This window comes from Diachasma alloeum, unplaced genomic scaffold (assembly GCF_001412515.2).
Source record: "Diachasma alloeum isolate Michigan unplaced genomic scaffold, Dall2.0 Dall_scaffold_00680, whole genome shotgun sequence".
Taxonomy (NCBI): Eukaryota; Metazoa; Arthropoda; class Insecta; order Hymenoptera; family Braconidae; genus Diachasma; species Diachasma alloeum.
The window spans coordinates 81564-93657 of NW_021680812.1; the positions used below are offsets into that span (position 1 = coordinate 81564).

General features: G+C 43.3%; 2 protein-coding genes across 2 annotated transcripts; both read left to right on the forward strand.

Annotated features, from left to right (window-relative positions):
- Positions 1 to 3349: 3349 nt before the first annotated feature.
- On the forward strand, positions 3350 to 6214 carry LOC107044106. Its single transcript, XM_015265855.1, has one exon. The coding sequence runs from the start codon at positions 3350 to 3352 to the stop codon at positions 6212 to 6214; it is 2865 nt and encodes a 954-aa protein (XP_015121341.1).
- A 57-nt stretch (positions 6215 to 6271) lies between these two features.
- LOC107044107 lies at positions 6272 to 7201 on the forward strand. The gene has a single exon (XM_015265856.1). It carries the CDS (start codon positions 6272 to 6274, stop codon positions 7199 to 7201), a length of 930 nt encoding a protein of 309 aa, XP_015121342.1.
- The last annotated feature ends 4893 nt before the right edge of the window (positions 7202 to 12094 follow it).

A 12094-nucleotide genomic window follows, 5' to 3' on the forward strand; every position in this document is an offset into this window, starting at 1 on the left:
CGAACGAATATTTTAAGCCATAATTAAAAAGATTTCGACGATTATTTTTTGAATGATCGTCGAAAAAGTAAATTTGAAAAAAAAGCTCACATACATACATACATACACACGGACATGATCTAAAAACAGCATATTCGAAAGCAAAAAATGGAATATTCACACAAAAAATGGAAATTTCAGATTTGACGAATACAATGCTTCTACTCGGAAGCAAAAGTTGATGAAGTTCAGAGAAATCCTGGATTTCCCTTATTCTAAGATAATTTCCTCTAAGTAGCAAAGCAAAAAGTTCTAGTCTTTAATCGATTTTATTGAAATCCAGTATTCATTACACTTGAATTGAAGCATATTTTGTCGTATTTCTAGGCACCCTCGGTTCTCGAAACCAGTATGTTGGGTTCTTACAATAATAACCTTTGGTTTACAAAATTATGAACCGTTGGGGCCATTCAAATATTACGTCATGCAATTGAGAACAGGAACGAGTTTTATAATTGTTGACGGTTGGTGACGGGGATGAGAAACGGCTGCCTCGGTTGTGATGCTACACGGTAATGAACAAAAATATTTTGAAAGGATAAAGATGCCAATTAAAAAATTTCCAGGGTATTATTCCCATCAGTCAAGAATTCTTGATTCAAGTAACGAACGGTTCTTATCTCCAGAACGGTTCTTGATTTCAGTATCCGACTGTTATGAATTCAAGGACTGCTCGCTGAAACAAAATACCTTTTTAGTACAGAGAAAAATTCGACGCTTGTTTAAAGGCGCGGTGTTGAATTCAAAGCATTGCATCCATATGTTGAGTCGTGAGGATCAATTCCATGAATCGTTTATTCATACATTTCTTTTATTTTCAATATTTTGAGAGCAGCTGCCAAATTCACAACTTTCCTTGAATTTCCTAGACTATTGTTTCTGAACATTCATTTCCTCGCGTATTTCCCCGGTAATTGTTCCTGAGCCTCTATTTTCTCACGTAGTTCCCCATCATTAGTACCCATCAATACTCATTCCATGATTTAAGGCTTGCACCTGGCCTCATAAACCACTCATAATATTTGGGTATTGCTAATCCCTAGTCCCGACAGTCTGTCGCCAACACCCCAGGAAGCCTTGATGCACCTAATCCCTATCCCGACAATCCGTCGCCAACACCCCAGGGGGTCTTGACGCACTCCGACTCACTTGAGTCCCAGCGACCCCTTCTCCTCCACCCTGCGCCAAACCAATCCCAGCGCTTCCCGCTTAACCGCTCCCTTCCCTTCCAATTTCTAGCCAATCCTAGCACCGTTCCGAAGAGTCATCCCTTCCACCGCACAACAACCAATCACCGAGAATCTCCTGACTTCCACGCACATAAAAGCTGCGACTTCCCAATTTTCCAGTTAGTTACAGTTCCGACTTCAACTAAAATACAGTCCATTCAAAATACCAAACTTCGTGTAAAACTGTACAATCCGGCATTATCATCAGAATATATTTATTATTATTTTAAAGACAATCTCCCGTGTTCCAATTTCATTTTCAATCCGAATCCAATATCCAAACAAGGCAGACCGCGGCGTTTTGGAAGTATCATTCGACGATACATTTTTTGGTCCTTCGAGCCGGATTTGTAAAGTATTTCTCGTGTATTCATTCCAACGTGAAACCGTGTCCGTGTGTCCGTGTTTGTGCTTTCTGTCTTCACATTGCGTAAGTGACGTGTCGTGATTCTCCACATCGGTAGTGACCGGGGGAGAAAGAACATTCAAAAACATTAATGCGTATCGATCCCCAAAATCCTCAATCGAGTAGTCAAATAGTGAATATTAGTGAGCCAACCGAAATGGCACCAGTTGCACTCGTAACACTTCTTCGCAAACGAGAAGAAATAAAAGAACGTGCCACAGCCTCTACCCAGTGGCTACAATCAGTGCGTGAAAATCCAGATTTTGATGAGGTCGAGGTGAAACGAGACAGCATTAAACAGCAAATAGAATCCTTGTCGAATATCCATGACAAAATCATGTATAAAGACACAGAGGAACAGGCTCCAACTAACAAATCGGAGCTCAAACAAATCGAAGCAGATCTGGAGAAAGGCTTAGCATTAGCCCAGAAACTCATGCGGAAGACCGCAGAGATAGAACGAGCAGCAACGAACAGTACTGCCCAGCTTCTAACTCCACACAACAGCTTCATGAGTGCACACACGCCAATCAACGCTCCTCTTCAACAACAGCTGAGACTCCCAAAGCTGAATTTACCTACATTCGATGGTAGCATCGAAGACTGGGCCGAATTCAAGGATAAATTTGAAACATCGGTCCACAACAACGATTCTGTTGCTGAAGTTTACAAGCTACAATACTTGCTTGCCAATGTCACCGGGAAGGCAAAACGAGCTGTGGCATCAATGGGAGGATCACAACAAAATTACGAAGATACATGGAATTTGCTGAAGAACAAGTACGATAATCCAAGAAAGAACATCTTGAGGCATATCGGACTCCTGAAGTCAATCTCCAAACTACAACGAGATACCCCAGACGCTCTTGAGGATCTAGTTGACACCGTGCGTCAACATTTGAGTGCTTTGAAGAACCTGGGACAACCAATCGACAAGTGGGATGCCTGGATCATCCATTTAATATCCTGTAAAATCAGTGCTCAGACTTTTCACCAGTGGGAAACCGAGTTGAAAAACAAGGGAATGTGTTCATACACTTCATTACTCGAATTTCTCGAAGTACGTGGTACCTGCTCCAGTGCAATCCAACCAACAACTTCGTCAGTGATAACCAAGGAACGACCAAGGAATTCAAAAGGTCAGGCAAATTCCAAGACCCAATCATTCGCAACAATGTATCAAAAGGGGTATGCAGTGTGCTCAGGGGAGCACAGAGTGATGGATTGTGGAGACTTCTTGAAGATGCCAGTCCCCAAACGTGAGAAAACTGCAAGCAACCTGAGTTTATGCTACAACTGCTTGAGCCGTGGGCATGGTGTGATTAAGTGCATCAGTGACTACAAGTGTAAGAAGTGCAAAAAACGCCATCACACACTCCTCCATCGAGAATCCAAGCCAGAGTCAAACACCACTCCAATATCTCCAATCGATTCAACATCTCCACCATCTTCAAACTCATCAGCATGACTACACTCGGGTGAGAGTGTAGCAGCAGAGCCAGCGGCAATAGCATTCAAACTGGAGATATCAGATGATTTAATCACCACTGCGATCGTCAAGGTGTTTGGCAATCAGCAGAAGCCAGAGCTCTGCCGTGCTTTACTCGACACGGGATCATCTACAAACTTCATTACCAGTGATCTCGCAGCAAAACTGAGCCTGAAGAAAATAAAGATGGCAGTTCCAGTCGGGAGCATCAATGACAACACAACAATGTCTCATCACTCCACTTCCGCTAAAATTCAATCGTGTTCCAATGACTTCAAGAGAGAGCTCCATTTTCGCATCGTGCCCATAATTTTCAAGCGTACTCCTGCTCAGCAAGTGCCTCTTCATCTTCTAGGCATACCTGGGAACATCAAATTGGCTGATCCAGAATTCCACAAGCCAGCAGCAGTGGATCTCATCATCGGATCAGGTACCTCGTTGGCAGCTCTCAGTGGAGGTCAAATCAAGTTGTCCTCAACGCAAGACTCAGACCTCATTCTCCAAAAAACTGTGTTCGGTTGGATCATCGGTGGCAACGTGCCGGGCAGCAATGCCCACGTTGCAAGGTGCAATCATCTGTGTCTCCTGGACGAAGTGAAACGGTTCTGGGAAATTGAAGATGGGCTTCAATCTCACGAGCCGTCGGAACAGGAGAATCTGTGTGAGGAACACTTCCTCAATCATGTGACGAGGAATGAGGAAGGGCGATATGTGGTCGCTCTCCCATTCAACAACAAGATGCACCAACTCGGCTCCTCTCGCAGGCAAGCTGAACAAAGACTCTACGGGCTGGAGAGACGTTTCAAGCAGAATCCAGATTTCAAACGGCAATACTCCGCAGTATTAGAAGAGTACATGCAACTGGGGCACATGAAGAAGGTGGAAGACGAGATAGAAGAGGGCTTGTATCTCCCACATCATTCAGTGATCAAAGAAACCAGCCTTACTACTAAGGTTCGTGTGGTGTTTGACGCTTCCGCTGCCTCCAGCACCAAGGTGTCTCTCAACAATGCGCTCATGGTCGGGCCGACTATTCACGATGACATATTCTCCCTCATCTTGCGATTCAGGTTTCACAACTACGTTTTAACGGGAGACATCGAGAAAATGTACCGTCAAGTACTGGTACGCCCTGATGATCGCAAGTACCAGAGAATCCTATGGAGAGACGACAATGATCAGGTAGCGGCCTATGAACTCCAGACAGTCACCTTCGGAGTAGCTTCTGCGCCTTACCTGGCTGTCAGATGCCTCCAACAACTGGCCGACGATGAACGAGAGAGGTATCCAATTGCCTCAACGGTCTTAAAACGAGACCTCTACGTGGACGATGTGCCCACCGGTGCAGACACTCTTGGAGAAGCAGTGCAGCTTCGTGATGATTTGATCTCTCTCCTAAAGTGTGGTGGTTTCAATCTTCGTCAGTGTGCTTCAAATCATCCAGAGCTTCTTCAAGGACTCCCGGACTCCACTGTCAACCTTCAATTGCTCAATGGAGACAACTCAACGTTGAAAACATTGGGTGTACGATGGAATTTCAACCGTGATGAAGTCATTTATTCAGTGTGTCCCATCGCTACAAAGGACAAGACAACGATGAGAACAATTTCATCAGACGTCGCGAGGATATTTGATCCTCTTGGATTACTCAATCCAGTGGTGGTCCAGGCAAAGCTCATCAAGCAGGATCTGTGGCGTCTCAACCTCAATTGGGATGAATCTGTGCCGAAGGACGTTCAAACGAGATGGCAAGAGTTTGCCCATGAACTTCCTCTTCTCAACGACCTTGCGTTCAAACGTAAGGTTCTGCAAGATAGTGTCAAGGACGTCCAATTACACGGATTCTGTGATGCGAGCCAGAAGGCTTACGGTGCGTGCATTTACGTCAGGACTACTTCCAGTGACAACCGTGTGGACTCTCAACTGCTGTGTGCAAAATTGCGCGTGACTCCGTTGAAAAACATTCAAACGATACCGCGACTTGAACTGTGTGCCGCGCTGTTACTCGCGCAAATGTATTCGACCGTGTGTCAAACCATCAATGTGAATATTGATCGTGTTGTGTTCTGGACAGATTCGTCCACTGTGCTGCATTGGGTCAACACTAGATCTGAATCACTGAAAACTTTCATGAAAAACAGAGTGACACAGATTCAAGAAAGGACCAACGCTAGAGATTGGAGACACGTCCGAACGCACGAGAACCCTGCCGACGCCATCTTCAGGGGACAATCACCTTCCGAGTTCCTGAAGAATCATCTCTGGGTGAGTGGACCACCATGGCTCACCGGGGGAGAGAAGGAGTGGCCTTCTCTACCACTATCGTTCCCTAATCAAGTGCCAGAGACTCGCAAACAGACTTGTCTCACCACCGTGGGGTACAAGATTTCTAAGTGTCGTCTCATTGAACTCTTCACGAGACATTCATCCATCATCAAGATCCAGAAAATCATCGCTCGGATTTTACGCTGGAGAGTCCATAAGGAAGATCGTCCCAAGGAGAAGTTCATCTCAGCCGCAGAGATCCAACGTGCCTTCATTCCTACCATGAGGCTGATTCAAGGTGATCATTTCAAGAAGGAGTTGGCTGATCTCAAGGACATCAAATCAGTCAAGTCAATTAGTCCACTGCTCCAGCTGAATCCTTTCATCGACTCTGATGGTCTAATCAGAGTGGGAGGCAGAATTCAACGTTCTGATTTACCATTCAATCAGAAACACCCTCTCGTGCTACCCAAAAATTCTGCTGCTACGCGATTGATTATCGAATGGGAACATCGCAACTGCCTACACGCTGGAATCCAGAGCACCCTTTACAGCATCCGCGAACGCTTTTGGTTGTTGGATGGAAAAAACCGAGTTCGCCAAGTCATCAAAAGTTGTCACCGATGCATCCGTGCTAAACCTCCTGATGTTGAATATCAGATGGGCGTACTACCGAGAGAAAGGGTGACAGCAACACGACCATTCTACAATACCGGTGTGGACTACTGTGATCCATTTTTCGTGAAGGAGAAGAAGCTCCGCAATCGTGGCCGAATCAAGGCCTAGGTCGCCATATTCGTGTGTCTCTCATCCAGGGCTGTACACATCGAGGTCGTGAGTGTCATGACGTCAGAAGCCTTCCTTGCCGCTCTGCGCCGTTTCATCAGCCGGAGAGGCATGTGCTCTGTGATTTCTTCAGATAACGGAACAAATTTCAAGGGTGCTTGCAATGAGTTGAAGGAGTTATACCAGCTCCTAAACTCCGAGAAGCTGCAGCAGGAGGTCAATAGCTATGTTGCAGAGAGAGGGATTACCTGGCATTTCATCCCACCCCAAGCACCTCATGTGGGAGGTATCTGGGAAGCGGCGGTGAAATCCTTCAAACATCATCTACTCAGAGTCGCTGGAACCACCCTATTGAGTTTCGAAGATCTCATTACGCTGGCAGCCGAGATCGAAGCCATCCTAAACTCTCGTCCCCTGACTCCTATGTCATCAGATCCCAACGATCTCTCTGCTCTCACTCCGGCTCATTTCCTCATCGGTGACGCATTCACGAACATTCCTGAGCCTAATTTCATCAAGACTCCAAGCAACCGCTTGTCCTCTTGGCAACACGTCCAGAAATTGAAGCAAGATTTCCGGAGTCGTTGGCACAAGGAATACATCAACGAATTGAACATCAGAAGGAAGTGGAAGAGAGGTGAACACGATATCAAGGAGAATTCCATTGTTATCATCCGAGACGACAATCTACCTTCCCTCAAGTGGAAATTGGGGAGAGTCATCAGTGTCCATCCAGGTGGGGATGGAATCATCAGGACTGTCAAAGTGAAGACAGCCTCAGGTGTCTATACGCGCAATGTCAAGAATTGGCCGTCCTACCTGTGGAGCCCTATGCCACCAGCCGTCAACCAACACATGACCAACCCGAGAGCACGGCAGCTACGCTTGATCGGACAAGCCTCTCAACGGGGGAGAATGTTGAATCGTGAGGATCAATTCCATGAATCGTTTATTCATACATTTCTTTTATTTTCAATATTTTGCTAGCAGCTGCCAAATTCACAACTTTCCTGGAATTTCCTAGACTATTGTTTCTGAACATTTATTTCCTCGCGTATTTCCCCGGTAATTGTTCCTGAGCCTCTATTTTCTCACGTAGTTCCCCATCATTAGTACCCATCAATATTCATTCCATGATTCAAGGCTTGCACCTGGCCTCATAAACCACTCATAATATTTGGGTATTGCTAATCCCTAGTCCCGACAGTCTGTCGCCAACACCCCAGGAAGCCTTGATGCACCTAATCCCTATCCCGACAATCCGTCGCCAACACTCCAGGGGATCTTGACGCACTCCGACTCACTTGAGTCCCAGCGACCCCTTCTCCTCCACCCTGCGCCAAACCAATCCCAACGCTTCCCGCTTAACCGCTCCCTTCCCTTCCAATTTCTAGCCAATCCTAGCACCGTTCCGAAGAGTCATCCCTTCCACCGCACAACAACCAATCACCGAGAATCTCCTGACTTCCACGCACATAAAAGCTGCGACTTCCCAATTTTCCAGTTAGTTACAGTTCCGACTTCAACTAAAATACAGTCCATTCAAAATACCAAACTTCGTGTAAAACTGTACAATCCGGCATTATCATCAGAATATATTTATTATTATTTTAAAGACAATCTCCCGTGTTCCAATTTCATTTTCAATCCGAATCCAATATCCAAACAAGGCAGACCGCGGCGTTTTGGAAGTATCATTCGACGATACACATAAATACGTTCAAATTCGCGCGACTTTGATTTTGAATTTTTTTTGTGTTATGTCCGGAGAAAGATTTTAGCGCCGAAAGGACGTTTCCATTGTCACATTAAAATCAGAGCTAAAATTATTAGAATTTATAATTATTGGACGACGCAAAGTTTATACTCTTAGGGGAGACCGGGGCAAAATGAAATGACGGGGCAAAGTGAAATACGGGGGCAAAATGAAATAATTGTGAATTCTTCCACTCACGGCTCCATTGAACTTTTTTATATAGCCTTTCATTGAAAAAAAAAACAATTCATGAAATTTTCGATTGATTTAGTTTATTAATCATTAAACAAAAAATGTTATAAATAAATTAATCTACGAATTAACAAAGGTAAATTACAACACTTTTTTTTGCCTGTCTAAAGCTACCTGGGGAGAAACTTTGTTTTCCTAATGTCCCTCCCTAAACGGTGAATTATCCTAATGGATCCTAATGGATCATTTTTGCACAAAGACTCTGACATTCACTTTCATAAAAAATGTTTTAGATTACATATCAGGTTCTCCAAATATTCCTCGGAAGATGACTCATTTAGACAATATGATGTGTTATTCAGATGTTATTCAGTTATTTAGATGTGAAAATGAAGTGCACCCCGGTAGATGTCATCCTTAATTTTTCTTGGCTTCTATTATTGACTTCAAAGCCTACGCTTTCCTCTGCCACTCGGTCTACCCCGTGGCCTACCCCTGGTCTTGGGATTCTCCTTCTTCTTTCGCTTCTCACTTAATTCATCGATATAATCAGTCCTCGTCAAAATTTCGGCTCACCCACGTTTGCGGCCCCTTCGAGATTTAGGAATTTCTGCGTAATGAAGTTGCATGAGCTCATCTGGAGTTACAACGAAATTTTCATTCAATCCCAACGACCTCCTCTGAGGAGCTGGAACATTTTCCACTACGATGACTGCTGCCAGTTTTGCGTTGTTGATCCTCATTGACAACGGGAGACTGTCCGTATCCGATTCAGTGTTTCTAGTGGATGAAGTATGAGAGTTTGAAGAGTGAGGTCCATCAGTACTTCCAGTCTCATGGTTTTTCCTCGAAGCACAGGCTTTTTCGTTCTCATTGAGTGAACGTGATTTTAAACTCGGTTTGATTTTTTTCTGAATATTTGGAGCCTCTGGTGATACAGATGAAGGATATCTGTTGTTATTCCTTGCTATTTGAGGTTCGGAGAGGACTCTGATTTTCTGGAGGAAAAGTTCAGGGGGAACAGCATCATCATCATCATCATCATCATCATCATCATCATCATCATCATCGTCATCATCATCATCATCGTCATCATCATCATCATCGTCATCATCATCATCATCGTCATCATCATCATCATCGTCATCATCATCATCATCGTCATCATCATCATCATCGTCATCATCATCATCATCGTCATCATCATCATCATCGTCATCATCATCATCATCGTCATCATCATCATCATCGTCATCATCATCATCATCGTCATCATCATCATCATCGTCATCATCATCATCATCGTCATCATCATCATCATCGTCATCATCATCATCATCGTCATCATCATCATCATCGTCATCATCATCATCATCGTCATCATCATCATCATCGTCATCATCATCATCATCGTCATCATCATCATCATCGTCATCATCATCATCATCGTCATCATCATCATCATCGTCATCATCATCATCATCGTCATCATCATCATCATCGTCATCATCATCATCATCGTCATCATCATCATCATCGTCATCATCATCATCATCGTCATCATCATCATCATCGTCATCATCATCATCATCGTCATCATCATCATCATCGTCATCATCATCATCATCGTCATCATCATCATCATCGTCATCATCATCATCATCGTCATCATCATCATCATCGTCATCATCATCATCATCGTCATCATCATCATCATCGTCATCATCATCATCATCGTCATCATCATCATCATCGTCATCATCATCATCATCGTCATCATCATCATCATCGTCATCATCATCATCATCGTCATCATCATCATCATCGTCATCATCATCATCATCGTCATCATCATCATCATCGTCATCATCATCATCATCGTCATCATCATCATCATCGTCATCATCATCATCATCGTCATCATCATCATCATCGTCATCATCATCATCATCGTCATCATCATCATCATCGTCATCATCATCATCATCGTCATCATCATCATCATCGTCATCATCATCATCATCGTCATCATCATCATCATCGTCATCATCATCATCATCGTCATCATCATCATCATCGTCATCATCATCATCATCGTCATCATCATCATCATCGTCATCATCATCATCATCGTCATCATCATCATCATCGTCATCATCATCATCATCGTCATCATCATCATCATCGTCATCATCATCATCATCGTCATCATCATCATCATCGTCATCATCATCATCATCGTCATCATCATCATCATCGTCATCATCATCATCATCGTCATCATCATCATCATCGTCATCATCATCATCATCGTCATCATCATCATCATCGTCATCATCATCATCATCGTCATCATCATCATCATCGTCATCATCATCATCATCGTCATCATCATCATCATCGTCATCATCATCATCATCGTCATCATCATCATCATCGTCATCATCATCATCATCGTCATCATCATCATCATCGTCATCATCATCATCATCGTCATCATCATCATCATCGTCATCATCATCATCATCGTCATCATCATCATCATCGTCATCATCATCATCATCGTCATCATCATCATCATCGTCATCATCATCATCATCGTCATCATCATCATCATCGTCATCATCATCATCATCGTCATCATCATCATCATCGTCATCATCATCATCATCGTCATCATCATCATCATCGTCATCATCATCATCATCGTCATCATCATCATCATCGTCATCATCATCATCATCGTCATCATCATCATCATCGTCATCATCATCATCATCGTCATCATCATCATCATCGTCATCATCATCATCATCGTCATCATCATCATCATCGTCATCATCATCATCATCGTCATCATCATCATCATCGTCATCATCATCATCATCGTCATCATCATCATCATCGTCATCATCATCATCATCGTCATCATCATCATCATCGTCATCATCATCATCATCGTCATCATCATCATCATCGTCATCATCATCATCATCGTCATCATCATCATCATCGTCATCATCATCATCATCGTCATCATCATCATCATCGTCATCATCATCATCATCGTCATCATCATCATCATCGTCATCATCATCATCATCGTCATCATCATCATCATCGTCATCATCATCATCATCGTCATCATCATCATCATCGTCATCATCATCATCATCGTCATCATCATCATCATCGTCATCATCATCATCATCGTCATCATCATCATCATCGTCATCATCATCATCATCGTCATCATCATCATCATCGTCATCATCATCATCATCGTCATCATCATCATCATCGTCATCATCATCATCATCGTCATCATCATCATCATCGTCATCATCATCATCATCGTCATCATCATCATCATCGTCATCATCATCATCATCGTCATCATCATCATCATCGTCATCATCATCATCATCGTCATCATCATCATCATCGTCATCATCATCATCATCGTCATCATCATCATCATCGTCATCATCATCATCATCGTCATCATCATCATCATCGTCATCATCATCATCATCGTCATCATCATCATCATCGTCATCATCATCATCATCGTCATCATCATCATCATCGTCATCATCATCATCATCGTCATCATCATCATCATCGTCATCATCATCATCATCGTCATCATCATCATCATCGTCATCATCATCATCATCGTCATCATCATCATCATCGTCATCATCATCATCATCGTCATCATCATCATCATCGTCATCATCATCATCATCGTCATCATCATCATCATCGTCATCATCATCATCATCGTCATCATCATCATCATCGTCATCATCATCATCATCGTCATCATCATCATCATCGTCATCATCATCATCATCGTCATCATCATCATCATCGTCATCATCATCATCATCGTCATCATCATCATCATCGTCATCATCATCATCATC

What these genes read in the sequence shown, in the direction of transcription:
- LOC107044106 (XM_015265855.1), top strand. Translation starts at nt 3,350, where the DNA reads ATGGCAGTTCCAGTCGGGAGCATCAATGACAACACAACAATGTCTCAT.
- LOC107044107 (XM_015265856.1), top strand. Translation starts at nt 6,272, where the DNA reads ATGACGTCAGAAGCCTTCCTTGCCGCTCTGCGCCGTTTCATCAGCCGG.